The sequence below is a fragment of the Canis aureus genome, chromosome 7 (assembly GCF_053574225.1).
Source record: "Canis aureus isolate CA01 chromosome 7, VMU_Caureus_v.1.0, whole genome shotgun sequence".
NCBI lineage: Eukaryota > Metazoa > Chordata > Mammalia > Carnivora > Canidae > Canis > Canis aureus.
Window position 1 is genome coordinate 35,613,984 of NC_135617.1, and position 20,103 is coordinate 35,634,086.

The following is a 20,103-nucleotide window of genomic DNA, read 5'->3' on the forward strand; positions in this document are numbered from 1 at the left end:
ATACTTAAGAATAATTATTAAGAAAGGCAATAGAATTCTGAAAATCTATTAGATCATTTACTTGTCTTCCTTTTATCCTTTAAATAAGATAAAATGCTTGTTGAAAATTAAGAACTTGCCAAGAATAAATTTGATTTCAGGATATTTAGGGCTTTGCCTGTAACTGTTGATGAGAATCAAGGTACTGATTCATCTTCTTAGTCTTGGTCTTCTGGTTTGTTTCCTTTTTATGCTAATCTGCTTAGAATCAGGGCATGGTTGCAGAATGGCAAGAGAGGAAGGAGATGATGAGACCAGTTGGCACAAACAGCACCAACACCCTTTTATTCTGCTCCTTAAATAGCATAATTACATGGCAACAGGACCTAGTAATGTAGAGCAAATTAATTGTTTAAAGCACAAAGTGAAATTGTAACTATTGAGAAATTATTTGAAAAAGGAGATGTAATATGCCATAGTCATTATGTATTGTGGATAGTTACATGGTAATACTTCTGAATGCTTGTTTGATATAAAAATGAGGATTTCTAGAGGATAAAAGAGAAGGGAAAAGAGCCCACCTAAAGTAGAAGGATAAAGTGACTAGGGAGGGAAGGATGTAGACAAATGGAGACAAATGCCCCCCTTCCTTTGGTGCTCCAGTGTTGCTCCATGGAACTCTCCTAGTATATCTCTCTCCTTTTATCTGTCTTGCCAGGTCTTCATTAGTTTCTCCTCATTATTTTTACCCCTTATTTCTGGGTTCCCACAGTCTTTTCTCCATCCTTTCCTTTTCCTCTCTCTACGTAGTTTCTCTTTTGGAGATTGGTATGCCCCCCCTTATTGAAATGAAAATCCAAGAATTACCAAGCTTTAGCATGGTAAGAGTTTCTGTATAGAGAGGAGGGATGGTTGACAAAATAGCCCCAAGATCTCCTATAACTTTCTTTCTTCTTGAGACTTCTCTCACTTTAATTACTACTGTTCCTCCCACTAGACCCCAGATGTACACTACCCCAACATTAGAGTTCTGATCCAACTGTGGGTAAAATACTTTCTCTTGTTTTTCTGTAGCAGAGATTGGAAACTTTTCTAAAAAAAAATTAAGCAAGCAAACAAAACATACTAAAAGAACACTGAAACCTATGAGAGAACAAAAACTTTAGGTCTACAAAATATTACTTAGGGTTCTAATATTCCCAGAGGAACTTCATAGGATATCTAGAGGTTATTGATCATCCAGTACTAAAGATAGACGTATAGGAAGGGAGACCTTCCCAGTCCACATAGAGAGGGCTCCCTCTCTCCATTCTGGTTTCTACTTAGGAGATACACCTCTTCTTTAGGAGACCATTGACTAGAATGACCACAGTCTTCAAGAGAGGCCACTGTTCACTAAATCAGAGCCACTTGTTGTCTAATGGCCACTGTCAATATCAAATTACTGGCCTTGTAACAACCACAATATCCATTCAACAAAAATTCATATTCAGCATTGTGAGAGACTTCACAATGAGAGTTCACATATCTCTATATAAGATGACTTGAGCTATATTTCTAGCTCAAGCTTTATTTGTTCTTTCCTTTATCTGTTCAGTCACTATATTTTGAGCACTTTCTATGTGTCAGGCATTGTGTAAGGGGACAAACAAGACAGACATGGCACATATCTTCATGCAAGTTGTATTAACAAAGGAAGGCAGGTATTACAAAATTGTAAGTTGAGGGGCAGCTAGCTGGCTCAGTTAGAAGAGCATATGACTTGACCTTGGAGTTGTGAGTTCAAGCCCCATATTGGATGTAGAGATTACTTAAAAATAAAATTTTTTAAAAAACTTTTAAGTTGATTAGTGTCACAAAGGAAGATTTTAAGGTATTATGATGAGAGTCTGTAAGAGGATCTAACTTAATCAGGTTGGTCAGGAAGGTTTCTGGAGGAAGTGACATTTAAGTGAAACCTGAAGGATAAAAATCAGCTAGATATGTTCAGGTGTGTGTGCCAGAGTGAAAGGAGGAACAGGGAGGAAATAGTGGCAGAAGGCACAGCATATCCAAGGAATGTTAGCAGCTTAGATCACAGGGAAAGACTGACTTCAAATGAACCTGCCAAGGTGCACAGGAACCCGATCATGCAAGGCCATGTAATGGATTTTTCACCTCTGTTCTTAGAGCAACAAGAAGGCATGGAGGTCAGGGTTCCATTACAACCTGTGATTATATTCGAATTTAGGTGAGATAAATAATAATTATTATAACATAAAAATAGCTAAAACTACACTTAGTATGGGCCAGGCACTGTTGTAAGGGCTTTCCATATATTAGCTAATATGCATCTCACACAAACCCTATCAATTATTTTGATAATTTGTAAGTGAAAAAAAGTGAGACATACTGATATCTCATATTTTATATCTTGTCCAAGATCATACAGCTCACAGGTGGCAGAACTTCTGAGGAGACTCATTAGGAAGCTGTTGCAGAATTATCAGCAAAAGATGCTCAGGGCTTGGACGGGAGTAAATAACAGTGAGTCATTAGGGTAATAGCATTAAGATATGTATGAGCTATAAAATTTTAGGATTTACATCAAAAGTATTACATTTCTAACTGGTATGCTTAAAAATTATCTCATGATGGAAAGAACACTTAACATTAGATCTTTAAAATTTTTTAAGTGTACAGTACAGTATTGTTAACTATGCCTGGTACACTTTTCAACTTGACTATCTTGCTGTTACCTCAATTTTCTACCAAAACTCTTTTCTACCAGTTTTTCCTATTCCTGTTAAAGGTATTGTTTGTAATTATGCAGATTGAAAGCATCAGAGTAGTTTTTTTTTCTATTTCTCTTTCCCTTTTTGCTAGTGAGTGAATAGTCACAGAGACCATGCCAGTTATCTTTTGCAAAGTCTTTACAATTCATCCCATTCTTCCCATCCCCAATGACCTCCCTGGACAAATTTATTTATTTATTTATTTGTTTGTTTGTTTGTTTGTTTTTAAAGATTTTATTTATTTATTCATGAGAGACAGAGAGAGAGAGAGGCAGAGACACAGGCAGAGGGAGAAGCAGGCCCAATGCAGGGAGCCTGACGTGGGACTCGATCCTGGGTCTCCAGGATCACACCCCCGGGCCGAAGACTGTGTTAAACCACCGAGCCACCTGGGCTGCCCCCTGTAGAAATTTAAATGCAAGTCTGCTTGCATGGAAGGCTATGAGCAGGCTGTCTTGACTGAGTCACACAGTTTTACAGTAGTTCTGTATCTAACCCTCAGCTAAATCCTGTGAGTTAGAGCATGACCATGGTAGGAATTTGGCTTCCAAGAAATCACATTTTTCAGGTCCTCCTAGCTATGATTATTCCTCTCTGTCTCTCTCTCATACGCGCTCTCTCTCCTTTGCCCCATTAAGTTCTCTCCTTCAATCTTCTATCACTTCTTAAATTGTTCTCATCTCTTAGTTAAAGTGGATCTAACAGCAATACACAGCCCATTCTCTGCATTCTCCCAAAATTCAGTTATTGCATTGATTTAGCCGAGGTGAGGAGCAAGGATTCCAGAGCCCTACTGCCTGAGTTTGAATGCCAGCACTGCCACTTAGCTACTGTGGGCCCCGGGCAGGGGGAACACCACATTCCTTATCAGGATGACAGTAGCAGTACACGTCTCATAGGGTTGCTATGAACATAAAATAAATGCCTGGAATACAGAAAAAGCTACTTAAATAGTCATTATTATTACTAAGTGTTACTCAATGATTATGTTACTGCAGCATAACATAGCTGCAGAAAGGCACTCATAAGTGTTCAGCTTACTGAAATGTAACAGGCTGACCAATCCTTTGTAACCAGCACATAAATCGTGAAACAGAAACTAGTACTGAAAAGTACAGGAACTGATCCTCTTCATTCCCACTTCTGGTTACCACCCCTCCCTAAGGGTAACCAATATCCTGGCTTCTAATTAGTTTCATGAATAACTGCTAACCCTCGATATTGCAGCAGTTGATAGGTATTTATTATAATAGCATTTCATTTTTATTTAATATCTGAGACAAACCTACTTGTTGATGAATCTTATGTATAAAAATAAATACATATACATATATGATACATAATATAGTAGTAAAATATAATATTTTAATATATTTTGTTTCCTAGGTTGAAAAAGCTCCTTGAACAAGAAAAGGCTTACCAAGCCCGAAAAGAAAAGGAAAATGCTAAGCGGCTCAATAAACTAAGAGATGAGCTTGTGAAACTCAAGTCCTTTGCACTCATGCTGGTGGATGAAAGGCAAATGCATATTGAGCAACTTGGCCTGCAAAGCCAGAAAGTCCAGGATCTTACTCAGAAACTGAGAGAAGAAGAAGAAAAGCTCAAAGCCATCACTTCCAAATCCAAAGAAGACAGGCAGAAACTGCTCAAGTTAGAAGTGGATTTTGAACACAAGGCTTCAAGGTTTTCCCAGGAGCATGAAGAGATGAATGCCAAGTTGGCTAACCAAGAGTCTCACAACAGGCAACTCAGGCTCAAGCTGGTTGGCTTAACTCAGAGAATTGAGGAGCTGGAGGAGACCAACAAAAACCTCCAAAAGGCAGAGGAAGAACTGCAGGAGTTAAGAGATAAAATTGCCAAAGGGGAATGTGGCAACTCCAGCCTTATGGCAGAAGTGGAAAATCTCCGGAAGCGTGTGCTTGAAATGGAGGGTAAAGATGAGGAGATCACCAAAACTGAATCCCAGTGCAGAGAATTGCGGAAGAAGCTCCAAGAGGAGGAACACCACAGCCGGGAGCTCAAACTTGAAGTCGAGAAGTTACAGAAGAGAATGTCCGAACTGGAGAAATTGGAAGAAGCATTCAGCAAGAGTAAATCTGAGTGTACCCAGCTACATTTAAATCTGGAGAAGGAAAAGAACTTAACCAAAGACCTGTTGAATGAACTAGAGGTGGTCAAGAGTAGGGTTAAAGAACTGGAATGTTCTGAAAGTCGATTGGAAAAGGCCGAATTAAGTCTAAAAGATGACCTCACAAAGTTGAAGTCATTTACTGTGATGCTGGTTGATGAAAGGAAAAACATGATGGAAAAAATAAAGCAAGAGGAGAGAAAAGTGGATGGACTCAACAAAAATTTTAAGGTAGAACAAGGAAAGGTTATGGATGTCACCGAAAAACTAATCGAAGAAAGCAAGAAGCTTTTAAAACTGAAATCAGAAATGGAGGAAAAGGTATACAACTTGACAAAAGAAAGAGATGAGTTAATAGGTAAACTGAAAAGTGAAGAAGAAAAATCCTCTGAGTTAAGCTGCAGTGTTGACCTATTAAAGAAGAGACTTGACGGGATGGAGGAAGTAGAAAGAGAAATAACCAGAGGGAGGTCTCGGAAAGGGTCTGAACTCACCTGCCCAGAAGACAACAAGATTAAGGAACTAACACTTGAAATCGAGAGACTGAAGAAACGCCTCCAACAATTGGAGGTGGTTGAGGGGGATTTGATGAAGACGGAGGATGAGTATGATCAGCTGGAGCAGAAATTTAGAACCGAGCAGGACAAGGCGAATTTTCTCTCTCAACAACTGGAGGAGATAAAGCACCAGATTGCCAAGAACAAGGCAATCGAGAAAGGTGAGGCTGTGAGTCAGGAAGCGGAGCTGAGACACCGGTTTCGGTTAGAAGAAGCTAAAAGTCGAGACCTGAAAGCCGAAGTCCAAGCTCTGAAAGAGAAGATCCATGAATTAATGAACAAAGAAGATCAGCTTTCTCAACTCCAAGTGGATTATTCTGTCCTTCAACAGAGATTTCTGGAAGAAGAAAATAAGAACAAAAACATGGGGCAGGAGGTCCTCAATCTGACCAAAGAGTTGGAGCTTTCTAAGCGGTATAGCCGAGCTCTTAGACCCAGTGTGAATGGAAGAAGAATGGTGGATATTCCAGTGACATCAACTGGAGTGCAGACGGATGCTGTCAGCAGTGAGGCAGCAGAGGAAGAAACACCAGCAGTATTTATACGGAAATCCTTTCAAGAAGAAAACCACATCATGAGTAATCTTCGACAGGTGGGATTGAAAAAACCTATGGAACGATCCTCTGTTCTAGACAGGTATCCTCCAGCAGCAAATGAGCTCACTATGAGAAAGTCTTGGATTCCATGGATGAGAAAAAGGGAAAATGGGCCCCCAATCACTCAAGAGAAAGGGCCTCGGACAAATTCCAGTCCGGGGCACCCAGGAGAGCTGGTCCTTTCACCAAAACAAGGCCAGCCTCTGCATATTCGAGTGACACCAGACCATGAGAATAGTACGGCAACTTTGGAAATAACAAGCCCAACATCTGAAGAATTTTTTTCTAGTACCACTGTCATTCCTACCTTAGGGAATCAGAAACCAAGGATAACCATTATTCCATCACCAAATGTTATGTCTCAAAAATCAAAAAGTGGAGATGCTACTCTTGGCACAGAACGAGCCATGTCTCCAGTCACGATTACCACATTTTCTAGAGAGAAGACCCCAGAAAGTGGAAGAGGTATGTTTGCCGACAGGCCCACATCCCCCATTCAGATAATGACAGTGTCTACATCTGCAGCACCCGCTGAGATCGGAGTCTCTCCAGAATCCCAGGAAATGCCCATGGGAAGGACTGTCCTCAAAGTCACCCCAGAAAAACAGACTGTTCCAACTCCACTACGGAAATATAATGCCAATGCCAATATCATAACCACGGAAGACAATAAAATTCACATTCATTTAGGTTCTCAGTTTAAACGATCCCCTGGGACTTCAGCTGAAGGAGCAAGTCCAGTTATTACTGTCCGACCTGTCAATGTGACAGCTGAAAAAGAGGTTTCCACTGGCACTGTCCTTCGCTCTCCTAGGAACCATCTCTCGTCAAGACCTGGCGCGAGCAAAGTGACCAGCACTATCACCATAACACCGGTCACAACTTCATCTACTCGAGGAACCCAGTCAGTGGTGAGTAGAAGACGCTATAAAGTGTAGGCTAAGGGAGGGCCATGTGAGTTGTGGGAATAACCCAGTGCCTGAAATGAAACAAAAGCACATGCCTCTTAGGTCAGCTGAGTCCACTGGCGGATGTTTCCTAGAGGATAAGCTGTACCAAGAAATGAAAATAAAAGTGACTTAATATTTTAATAAATTGAACTAATTTGGGGAGAAATTTTCTTTTCTTCATGTAAGTTATGGAGGCCCCCCAAATTCTGGCAAAGACAGTCTCTTCATAGTGTCAGCATATGGTAATAATTAGGTTTAAAGTTCAATTTTTTTATTTAAAATGTTTTTAAAAATGGAAACCAAGAGAAATGGCCAATATACAGGAATAATTAAAACTGCCTTCTGGCTTATGTAACTACACCCTAAAATACTCAATATGTGGTTGTGTATGGCCACTGTCATATTTTATTCCAAAATATTTTATCCCAAAAATAAGATTAAAATATTTTAATATTAAAAACTTCTTTAAAAGTAAAAAAAAAATGAGTTTATATGTCTAAACACTATATCTTATTAATAATACCTTGTAGAGAGCAAGAGCTTGATAAATATTTATTTAATAACCAGCTAGAAGGCTAAATGAATGATTTTCAAAAAGTGTGTCCGAGGTATAAAAGCCAGAGCTTATGAATAAATTCTATTTTAAAAAATGCCTCCAGTGATTGTCTTCATTTACTTGGACAAATTGGTAAATTAAATTATAGAAGAATATGTACTGTTTAGATTTTAATTTAAACCGTAGATTAGAAATTATGATTCTTAGACTCTGAACAAATTCTATAGCATGTATCAGACACTTTTAAATACAGGATGCTTATTATTTCAGTATAGAAACTGTGGCTCATTTTCCCATATCCTCAATATGATTTGTTTAAATTTTCTGTGCACCGACATAGACACAAGACAGACTTAAAAGGTGTGAATTACTAATTGCTTTACTAGTAAATTTTTTCATTATTGGCTCAAAGGAGCTGAATAGCATTCAGAATTGCTCAAGCTTCTCAAATGGTTCAATATAATATTGCTTTTTAAGCAATACACAGCATAGTGTGATGTGCATGGTTACTTCTCTCTAATGATTTTTATAAAAAGATGGTGGAGGTGTAAGTTGTTGTAATTTAGAACAGATTTTTTGCTGAAACATGTTATTCCCATTTTAAGGGGCAGATCAAAATAGCTTTACTTTCTTTAGCAACATTTTAGACTACTGATTAAGCCCCATACACAAAGAAGATTTCAAATAAGATTTACAAGGCCTAAAGGATGACCCACTTACTTCAGATATATTGGATTCCATAAAGTTAAGAATGGCAAAAAGTTTAGGACACCTCTCTTAGAAACTGAATAGTGAGGCTAGTTCATTCAATATTTCTTGAGTGTTTAGCAACACTCTGCACCAAACCCAGTGCCAGCAGCAAAGAGGACTTTAAAAAGTTCCCTGCTTGGTGGGAGAGGCAGGATTGGAACCTCCTAAGTGGTTCTATGATAGAGGCATGTACCAAGGAACCCACCAGAGAAGGCTTCCTAGAGGAGGAAGTTTTCACGGATAAGGAGAGATTTTTTTTTTTTTTTTTTTTTTAAGAAGGAAAAGGGAAGGACTGTAAAGAAAACAGTCCGTGCAAAGGTATGGCGAGGTGAAGGAGCCTGCCATGTTTGTCTGGGGAACAGTGAACATTCCCGTTGTGCTGCAGCCACTGGGTGCCCAGACAAAATGCAAAAGCAGAAAATAGAGAGGCAAACTGGGGTCAGCTATTGAAGAGAGGTGCATGGCTTATTATGAAATTGATAATTAATCTCCTGGAAGAGACAAAGGGAACCATTGAAAGAACACTTATGATAGAAGAATGACATTATTTATGTGTTAGAAACATATTTAGAGGCACCTGGATGACTGAGTGGTTGAGCGTCTGCCTTTGGTTTAGGTCATGGTCCCAGGGTCCTACGATGGAGTCCTGCATTGGGCTCCCCACAGGGAGTCTGCTTCTCCCTCTACCTAGGTCTCTGCCTCTCTGTGTTTCTCATGAATAAATAAATAAGATCTTTAAAAAAAGAAACATATGTTTATAAAACAGTTTAAAGCATAAATTGGAGGGCACAGAGGCTGAGGGCAGGGATACTATTGCAATTCTCTAGGGTAGAGAGGGAGGCTGGAACTTTGGTAGTGAAAATGAGGACAGAGATATATTGAAGACAGGGTCAAAGATCTCATGACCACCTGAGTATAGAAGGTGGCTCTGGGGTTTCTGTTGTGGCTCTATGGGTAGATAGATGAGAAACATGGGAGGACTACTATAAGGGTGAGAAGATAAGTCGTTTATATCTGAGAAGCCTGAGAGACAGTGGAAATGTCTGGCAAGTAGTTGGGAATGTAGATGTGTATTCCAGAAGATCATTTGAAGGCTCAAGGTCCTGGGACTCATCAACACATGGGATGACAACTGAGATGATTCTCAGGGTGAACGTGAGAAATTAAAAGAGAGCTGAGAATGGAGCATGGTGACAGAAGAAAGGCACACAAGGACAAGGAGCCAACAAGACATTGGATAAAAGTCATCAGAGACAGGAGGCAAGTGGGTGAGCCTCCAGTAGGAAGGTATCATGGCGAGAAAGTTTTAGGAGAACTTCAAGAAAAAAGGTATGGTCAGCAGTGACAGGGAAAAATGAGAAGAGTTTGGTATCATTAAAAGGTAAAGCTTCATCTAAAGAAAGTAGAGATAATTTGGGGGACGGTGGGAGTCAAGTTGCCTCAGTTTCTGCCAGGTGGCTGAATTTTCTCTGTGAAATCGGAGTTGAGGTGACTTCAGGAAGGGCAGAGGAAATAGGTCAGGGGCTTGAGAAGGCAGTTTGGTGTAGATGTTTCAGGACAGGAAAGAAGAGGCAGGCAGAGTGGGTGAGGTCCTGACTCCAAGTTTCCTACAGTTTTATCTGGGGAGGTGTCCTCTGTGCACATTCCTGTCCTGCTGATGTTCACCTTGATGACAAATCTGGGCAGAAACTCACCAACATCTCTCTTGTGTCTCTGTATTCTCTTACAGTCAGGACAAGACGGGTCATCTCAGCGACCTACACCCACCCGCATTCCTATGTCAAAAGGTATGAAAGCAGGAAAGCCAGTAGTGGCAGCCCCAGGAGCAGGAAATCTGACCAAATTCGAGCCTCGAGCTGAGACTCAGTCTATGAAAATAGAGCTGAAGAAATCTGCAGCCGGCAGCGCTACCTCTCTTGGAGGGGGGAAGGGCTGAGGGCAGTGGCTGAGGGGGTATGTTGTGCAGATGCTACTGCTGCCGTGAAAACGGACCTTCCTCTGTTTGTGCCAACTCTTTACATGTACTAACTTAAGTTTTAAATATCTTGTTTATAAAATAATCAACTAATAGCCATATGTCTTTCCTATTTTGTAAGTTTGTTTTGATGCTAGAGAAAAGAACTGACTAGCAGAACTACTGCCTGCCGGGTGCTTTGTTTAGGATGGTGGGCCTGAGGCAGGGCCTGACTTCTAGTCCAGTTTTTGCTTCTAGAAAGTGGACCCATCGGTAAACCTGTCTGAGCTTCAGTCTTGTTGCCAGTAAGATATGGGGACTGGATCTCATCCTCTTCAAAGCCAGATCTCATATTTTCTAATTGTAAATCAAATTTTATAGGCCTTGTTCCACAATAATTGATTTTTCAGAAATTCTATTATGAAATAGGAAATAGTCTAACAGTTGTCATTTACTTCTATTAAATCCCGAATTTGCTTCATGTGCTAGGAAAATCATCTCCTGGCTATCACAGGGCCTGGACCTTAAAAGTTTTTGCAAAAACAAAAGCCTCTGGGATGATTTCAGGAAATAATTTGAATGTGAAATAAAATGGAAATGAAATATGGAATCCTAAAAACAGAGTTTTACTTATTTGTGTGTGTCTGTGTGTATTATAGAGGTTTGGCCATCTCCAAAACATTCCCAGAATTTTATAGACAATAATTTTAGAACCATTAATGTCAAACTCATGCTCTATTCAAGTGTGCAATTGATTTAAATTGTGGAGCAGTTTGAATAGAGCTGCCAAATGGCCCTTCTATCCATTACAGCCTCAATAGAAGTTGGGATGGATAGAAAATAGAAGAAAGTAATTGTGATACATTAATGCCAAGAAAAAAATGACATCATGCATAGCTTAATTGAATTCAAATATTTTCCTCAGTTGAGTGTGGACTTTACTTGCAAATATAGAACCAGCTCATGACTGTGTGTGTGTGTGTGTGTGTGTGTGTGTGTGTGTGTGGTGGTGTGGTGAAGTGAATTATTATTCTTGTCAGTTTTACTTATATTTATATCGTTTTCATTAATTTCAAGCATGTTTTAATAAGCATGAAACTGTGAATGCAAAATGCCAGGTGTCTTTGTGAGAAGAGTAACCATGTTATTAAAGTGGACATTGAGCTTCCTGGTCAAATAACCACAAATGAGCTCAAGGCTAATAATCCGCAGCTTAGCATCTGAGGTCTCATGTAGGCAGCACCTTTGTCTAAATTTTTAAACCAATTGAGTGAACTTTATAAAAATATGGTAACTACAAAGTTACAGGGTTTTTTTTTTCCCACTTCTGAATTGTGAGGGTTCCGAAATTATGTGGATAGTCCCCGTCTTTGATATTCGGGGAAAGATAGCTTTTTTAAAAGATATATGATTAGCTTTTATCATCAAATCATCAGGCTTCATGATAAAGAGGCTCTTCTCTGAGTTCTTTCCACACCGGATTTCCTACCTCTTGTAGAACTTGGACTTCAATTGTATTGGATGGTGGTAGAAGCCTTGCAGAATTCCTATTCTTTTTAATCGGGTCTCTATTGCCTATAGCTCATCAGTTCTCAGCATACATATTAAAAGATGTTGAATAACCATAGTAGATATGCCATAATAATGGGATTTCAAGGTAGAGGAGAGAGACTGAGAAAAAAAGATTTTATAAAATGTGATTTTGAGCAAGTTTAAACAAGAGATCTTTCTCTTCCAATACTGACTTGTATATTTTTACTTTTTTTTTTTTTTTTAAGATTTTTGTTATTCATGAGTGAGAGAGAGAGAGAGAGAGAGAGAGGCAGAGACACAGGCAGAGGGAGAAGCAGGCTCCATGCAGGAAGTCCAATGTGAGACTTGATCCCGGGTCTCCAGGATCAGGCCCAGGGCTGAAGGTGGTGCTAAACTGCTGAGCTACCCAGGCTGCACCGACTTGTATATTTTTAAAAGGACATTTTCCCCTTTTGTAAAGTACACATCCATCCCTTTGAAAAACAAAGACATTGGCTGTTTTTCCAAATGCCTCCTTGGCATTTAGAGTATTTAGTGTTACTGTGGTGTAACATACTCTATGTGAACACACAGTGTCAAAAGAACGAGATGCCGTGTTCCTTCTGACTTTGCTTGTCATTCTCCAGTAACTTTTATCATAGTCTCTGGTCACTGCTTCTGTCTTTTGCTCTTACCCGCTCACACGATGCTTAGGTCATTTCTGCCTGGAAGTCCATACCATCTGCAGGGAGAGTGCTCCGAGGGGCTGAACGGTGCATGTACAGGATGTTTATACATCTGGATGCTGGAAGAGAGCCACCTACAAAGTACAACTGCTAAGAAAACTTGGCAGAACAACACATATTCACTTTTCAGAAATGGTAAAGAGCAGCCATGGCAGTTTTTCTTTGTAATTTTAGAACCAACTCTATATGTATTGGATAGCTTTGTTTTCAACCACGTATTAGAAGTGAAATCCACTGGGGATAGGAAGTAGAGGAGTAAATGCACTACAATTCCAGCTTCTATTTGTGAGGATAATGTTTTCTCGATGCAGCTTAATGTGCTTTTATAAGAGTGAAAGGGATTAAAAGGTGAGAGTCTTTCCCCTGTCCTGGAACACGGTACTGTGTAGTCAAAGGGCGCTCACCAAGACTGCTGTGTCCAGCTGATGCTCAGGTCCCACCCTAGGGAGGGAGGGAGTGCCAAAGCCACAGATTTCAATGTGAGGGCTCCCCCCTGGGGATGTGCAGGGTATAATCTGCACAGCTACAGAGGAGGCCTTGGTCCTTCCCTGCAGAGAATAATTTTCACGGGTGGATTATTTCAGCCCACTCTGAGGTGGCCATTCAGCACACATGGTATGAGAGATGTTCCTGCATGGCACATGACCCTAAGGGTATGTATCATTTCTTGAAAATGACCTTCCGGTCTAGGTCACTTGCCTAAACAGTCATTCAGTTTCTATTGGCATTTTTATTATGTTTTCCACGAAGGCAAGTTAATGGGTGGCAACTAGACTAGAGATGTTAGTGTATTCATTAAGGGTAGGTCCTACTCAATCTCTTACTTGAAGGTCTTCTAGGAAGAAGTGAAGGAATGGCTCTGATGTGTAATGTGGGAAGAGTGCAGCTCCAGGGAAATAAAAACATGTCCAAGAATATAAGATGTACAAGGATTTGAATTTCTCATTGCCTCATAGATTTGGAACACTGAGGAAAGCATGAGACTTCCATCATCAGAAAAGCCCCAAGGTTATTAGATAAGAAGAACGCACTTACGTGGGAGGCTGAAGGGCAGAGAGAAAAGAAGAGGTAACGAGACAGGCACAGAGGGGGCTTCCCAGTAACCAGGAACACCATTCCAAAATTTCCCCAGCCCAGATGAGGGTCAGTGTTTCCCTCCTACCTCCTTCTCCAGGGTCTCGTGATTGCTGATGTCCCCGTCTTCAGCTATTTCAATTTCTCCTTTCTACCTGCTACTTGCACACAGGATATAAATATGCTCTGGACTCTTCCATTCGAGCATAATTCCTCCCTTAGCCGTGCAGTCCTCTCTAGGTGCTGCCCTGTCTCCTTCCTGCCTGGTTAAGCCACGGACAGAAAACTCGACCTTTTCTGCCTCCACTTCCACATTTCCATTTATTCTTTAACTTACTTTTAAAATTTTTATTAAAGTCATTCATATACGGAGTTAAACTATCAGCCAGCACTAAAAGAAAATGGAAACAGCTGTTCCCTGATCTCACCCCTTTTCCCTCTGTTTGACTCCCTGGAGAAAATCATTCCTAACCCTTAGCTGTTTCTTGGTATTTGTCCTCATATTTCTAAATAATATACTTGCTCCACTCTTTATTTATCAATTTTAGATAATTATTTTTTGTCTTCTCATTATTTTTTAAAAGATTTATTTGAGAGAGAGAGCAATAGTGGGGTTGTGGAGAGAGAGGGACAAGCGGACTCTGTGCTGAATGGGGAGTCTGACCTGGGGCTCTATCCATGGGGCCCAATCCCAGGACCATGAGATCATGACCTGAGCTGAAGGCAGTTGCTTAACGGAGTCACCCAGGTGCCCCTTCCCATTATTTTTTGATGGTTAAGGATGTAGCAGTCTCATATGTCCCCTCTTTCCCTTTCCCCCACCCTCTCAGTATGATTACAACACAAATTTTTTTTTTTTTAAGATTTTATTTATTTATTCATGATAGTCACAGAGAGAGAGAGAGAGAGGCAGAGACACAGGCAGAGGGAGAAGCAGGCTCCATGCACCGGGAGCCCGACGTGGGATTCGATCCCGGGTCTCCAGGATCGCACCCTGGGCCAAAGGCAGGCGCCAAACCGCTGCGCCACCCAGGGATCCCTACAACACAAATTTTTGATAAATCATCAGCCAGCATTTATATGTTTATATGTTTACAGTGTAAATTTAAATATTGTTCCCTGTTGGGGTGCCTGGCTGGCTCAGTCAGTGGAGCTCACAACTCTTGGTCTTGGGGTTGTGGGTTCGAGACCCACATTGTAAAAAAATTTAAAAAAATAGTAATTTCTTCTGAGCCAAATAGTATACCATGTTTGTGTTTCCTTCCTCATACTGCTTTGCACCCTTCAACAGAATAAATATTTTAACTTTTCATCTGCTTGGTTTTCTATGTATCTATCTTTATTTTTTCCAAATGCTCCAATAGATCTGCCAACACCTATCCAAACACTTAAACCCAACAGTTTCATATTTTTACCTGGAGGCTTTCCTTGTTTAGCCCTCTGCTTCCCTACTCAGTCAAGACTGGTCATGCTCTAGGCTAGCTAAGGCTATTGTCCTATTGTTTTTTTGCCTAAGTTGAATCCTCTGTTTCCTTGATTTCTTCTACTTCTTTTGCTTATATGCCTGTCTGTCTATCTATCTATCTATTGAAGTTCATTTGACCCTTGAACAACATGGGAGTTGATGGCGCTGACCCCCAGTGCAGTATAGCTTTTGACTCCCTCAAAACTTAACTACTAATAGCCTAAAATTGACTGGCAGCCTTACTAATTGCATAAACAGTCAACTAACATATATTTCATACATTACATGTATTGCATATTGTATTCTTATAGTAAAGTAAGTTAGAGACAAGAAAATATTAAGATAATCACAAGGCAGATAAAAGTACATTTATTGTACTGGATTGTATTTATTGAAAAAAAAATCCACATATAAGTGGACCTGCACAGTTCAAATTTATATCAATCAAAGGCCAACTGTATTATCTTTCAGTAGTTTCTAAAGAAAAAAATTCTTCAGTAACCATCTTGGAGTGGCTATCTGTATTCTGGGAGTAGATCAGGGGAATTGAGATGGAGAATCTTACAGTAAAATATGCAAACTTTTTAAAAAAATTTTATTTATTTATGATAGTCACACACAGAGAGAGAGAGAGACAGAGACAGAGACATAGGCAGAGGGAGAAGCATGCTCCATGCACCGGGGTCTCCAGGATCACATCCTGGGCCAAAGGCAGGCGCTAAACCACTGCGCCACCCAGGGATCCCCTGCAAACATTTTTATTGCCCTGCATTTAGTCTGTGCTGCCCATTCATATGCATAAGCCTAGAACTGCTTAAGCCAGTCCCCACCCCACCCCCAGCCTCCCGCACTGCCCGCCCAAGAAAATAAAGCTTGGATCTCTGATAAGGGGGACTAAAACATCTCTTTTGGTTTTCCTTTGACCTCTCTGACAGCTCTACATCAGTCTCCCTCAATGACTCCTTATTTTATGCATGCAGTCTATGGCTGTTCCCCTCTCTCTACCAGTTGCCTATACTACATGCTCATTCTGGTTACTTTATGCTCTCCCATGGCTTTGATTATCATCCATATGTTGATGGCTACCAACCCTCTATCTCCAAATGCATATCCAACTTTGTACTATATATCTCTCAACACTGCCTCCAACCCTCTTCAAGTCTTTTCCTCCTCTTACTATTTTGCATCTCAGCAGGGGTATCCTGATGTACCCAATCACCCAGGCAAGAAGCCTGGTAGCCATTTTAGGCTTCTCCTGCTCCCTCACCTGTCAACTCATTGAGGAAGTCTCTCAGTCTAACCCTCTAATGCCTCTATCAGCTAAACACACATCTCCATTTCCCTTGCTACTGCCTGAGTTGAGGATTTAATTACTTCTCATCTGGGTTACTCCCATATGCCCCTAACTGGTCTTAAGATTTCTAGCCTCAAAACTCTGATTCATTTTTCATTTTGTTTTCCAAAGTTCAAGTTGATCCTATCACTACTCTATTTGAAAACCTTCCAAAGGTTCCTCATTACCTACAGAACGTGGCACCAACTCCTCCATATGGTTCATGACTGGGCTCTCTCCATCCTTGTTCTTTGAGCATCCCTCCCCTTCCCTCTTCCTTGCCTTGACTTCTGCCCCACAGGCAGACAGAATGCCTTGCATACCAGGCCAGGCCACCTTTCCTTGACTTTTTCACCTTGTCCCTTCTCCCTACTTTCCCTTCAGGTGGTTGTGTCCATCTCTGTTCAAAATTTCTTTTAAAAACCTTGCCTCTACTAGAAGACATTATTTCAGAATCTAATCTGAGGTTCAAAGCCTATCTGCTACTGTAAAAAACAAACTTGGCTCTTACTGTAGAAGAAAACCAGAAGCTGAAGGATGGCTGGAAGCTGGGGGAGAAGGAGGTGTTCTCAATTCTTGCTTCCTCCATTTTGTCTGCAATGCAAGCCTTTGAGAATGATGTGAAGGGTCCTGACAACTAATGTGTGGGAATGTGGAAATAAAGAGATGGTAAAATGAGAGGAAATTCACATACCACCATCCTGGATAGTGTAAGTTACATCTTTCCCTTCAAAAACACTATAGGCCCACAATGGATGCAGAACAGCCAGAGATCCTGGACTAGGGAGTTGTCATCTCTGAAGCCATCACATATGTGGAGAACCAAGGGGTACTGAGAGCTTTCTGTGACATACAAACATACTTGAATGAATTATGAATTGCTCTTTCCTCACCCTCACTAACTCTCCCAGAAGAATATGAAAGATACTTCTGTAAAGAGAAAATTTCAAGTGATTTATCATGCTCTTCAAGTTCATAAAGGACCTTCTAAAATAGGGCAGGGGGCGCCCAGGTGGCTCAGTTGGTTAAGCATCCAACTCTTGGTTTTGACTCAAGTCATGATCTCAGAGTTGTTGGATCAAGCCCTGCATTGGGCTGTGTCTCTGCACCCTCCTACCCTGCTCACATGGTGTCTCTCCCAAATAAACAAAATCTTTACAAATTGGTCAGGAGAGGCTCTTGTTTTAAAACACCACCACCAAAAAGCAGGTTTCAGATTTAGGACAGATATTCAAGTGAACATCCACAGAAAGTAAATTGCTGAACAATGGACTAGATACCTGAGCTAGAACTGAAGAGCAGAAGACCAGAGCAAAGTTGTGTGACCTTTGGCAAATCACCTTACTTTGGCTTATGGTTTAGCATTTAGCTGTATAACCTTTTATGATTTTGGCATTCCTCTTTAGACTCAGATATATAGGCTTCACTATTCAGCAAGCAACTTAAAACATTCTATCCTAACACTTTTCCTATAAACTAGTAAATAATTGCTTAGCTCGTAAATGTAGTTTTGGCCTTTCTACTTGTGTTTCTGCTATGTATGTATGATGGACAGAACTGCAAAATCAAGGGCTGGTAATAGCTGAACCAGAGGTCAAGAAGATAATTATCCCCATTATTAAAGATGAAAACAAAAACAACACCAAGAACAAGACATGAAAACCCCGAGGCTTAGAGATGTCTAACCACCATATTAATGATGATGCCAGGTTTTCAGTATATTACTCATTATTTCATATGAGGAAATGGCTTCAGGTGAGCAAAGTATGTATTTATATATAGACTAAAACACCCACACACACTGAGCCAAAATAATACTGCCAAAGGATTTGAAGATATCAAGATATCTCATAGAAACTATGTGTGTTAAGGTTTTCATAACAGTACTTTGATGAATATTGTTGTCCTTATCTAAAAAGCACAAGGCCCTTCCCAGCTTTCGATACAATGTTATTTTCCGTGCAATTCTTTGACCAGCCATAGACTGAGATCAACCCTAGGCATTTAGCATCTGTGTCCAAAAAGGTAGAACCCAAGCAATCTTGGCTCAAATACTTTACTATTTTTCTACCATTGAATTATTCATAGTTAATGTTATATGTGGGATAATTAGTTCCAATTTGCTTGTATCTGGAAATGGTAAAGTATTTAAGAGATAAGGATTAACTTGCCTAAAAAAAGAAGTTACCAGTCATAACTGATTATTGGTAATTCCTAGAATCTGGAGAGGTAAGGGGATGATTTGGGCTGATGATGGAGTGGGAAATGTTTTGGAAGGAAGCAAATAAACTATTAAATGGTTGAGAAACCCCAAGAGAGTATATATCATCTGGTTCAAAAGTTTCCTGAAGCAAATGACAGAACTGATTAGCGGAAGTATTTTTAATTAGCTGAGCTGAATCCAAAAGAAAGAATACAAGTCCAAGTCAACAGAGGAAGTTTATTTGACTTCCTATTTAAAACAGATGTTTTATCAGGACTCTGATTAATTTCTGAAAGTGATAATAACAGGACTGAATACCAAAGCAGTTTATTAAAATGAGAACCTTAAAAGTAAACAACATCTAGGCATTCTTACTTCTCTCTAAAAGGTCTAGGACATTTTTGCAGGTAAATAAATCACTCTGTGGACAACATATTAAAGCTGGGGTTTAGTAGCTAGTGGAGAGGAAGAACGGCACAGCCCTAGGCCTGTGCATTGCCCTTCAGGCAGGGCCCATGGGGAGTAGGGAGCCATGGAACATGGGAAGCAGGTCATAAGCCAGCCAAACTGATGCAAAATCCAAGAGGAAATGTTTTCTATAGTAATTTAGTATGCAGTTTCCTGTGAATGAAGCAGTCTGACTTTACAGAGGCAAAGACCTACTATAAACTGAACTTCTACTCTTTTAGTCTTCGGTGTGTGAACTTAAGAGGATATTAGAGTGATTTTGTCTCATTTACTAGAATAGATTTTTAAAATTCAGAGCTCAAGTGTCCTTTGCAGAGAGTTTGGCAGAGTATAAACATATGTATTGCTTAGGAGGAAGGCACTGACTTTCCAGGGAGTACATCTTTCCTACTCCACAGTCAAGGAGCCCTCCTGGGAGGAATCAGACTCAATTTGTTGCCACACTCTAGCACTTGAGAGAGTCTCCCCCAAATTTCCCCCCAAATCCTATCTTGCATATACAACTTTGGATCTCAAGTCATTTAGCTGGCCAGTAGTTTTGGATTACCACCCAAGGAGAAAGAATAGTGAGGTCAGAAGTCAAGTGTCATTAGGAATTGATAATATGTTAAATTTCCTTTCTGTGGACATTATCTAATAGCTGGTGTACTAAAAGAATGAATTCATATTATTGTGAAACATCATTTCTCAATAATATAATGATCACAAATAATGTATTAATGTGTTACCTGAAGTTTCTTCAGGAGAAAACATCAAGATAACACTTGAGAGTAACATACAGGAAAGTTTAAGTGCTTTTGATAAACTGTTAATGTAAAAAATACATGAAAATCCCATGTCCCCATGTATGTATGCTGATTAAGATTTAGAGTTTTTTCCTTTTTCCAATTAGGAAAAAAGAAATGATATTATTAAATGTTTGCACATTAGAAGGCTCTAAATTTAAGTGCTTTGCTATTTTGAATTTGCTGATAGAGGTGGAAATTAATTATGGCCTTGGTTTCAACCTGCCTATTATATACTCCAGAAATTACTAATGTCAGAAAAATGGTAACTGC

At 40.0% G+C, this 20,103-nt stretch overlaps 1 protein-coding gene across 7 annotated transcripts in view; it reads left to right on the plus strand.

Annotated features, from left to right (window-relative positions):
• The window catches only part of FILIP1 (filamin A interacting protein 1), a 206,588-nt gene that overhangs the window by 179,646 nt on the left and 6,839 nt on the right, over nucleotides 1-20,103 (plus strand). For 5 of the 7 annotated variants that reach the window (XM_077903338.1, XM_077903339.1, XM_077903340.1 and 2 more), the window contains exons 5-6: nucleotides 4,140-6,945; nucleotides 10,020-10,854. In XM_077903338.1, the coding sequence (XP_077759464.1) occupies nucleotides 4,140-6,945; nucleotides 10,020-10,226 (3,013 nt within the window). In that variant the 3' untranslated portion in view covers nucleotides 10,227-10,854. Of the gene's footprint in view, nucleotides 1-2,484; nucleotides 2,506-4,139; nucleotides 6,946-10,019; nucleotides 10,855-20,103 lie in introns of those variants that run through there. The other 2 variants (XM_077903344.1, XM_077903343.1) reach the window with 2 other exon arrangements.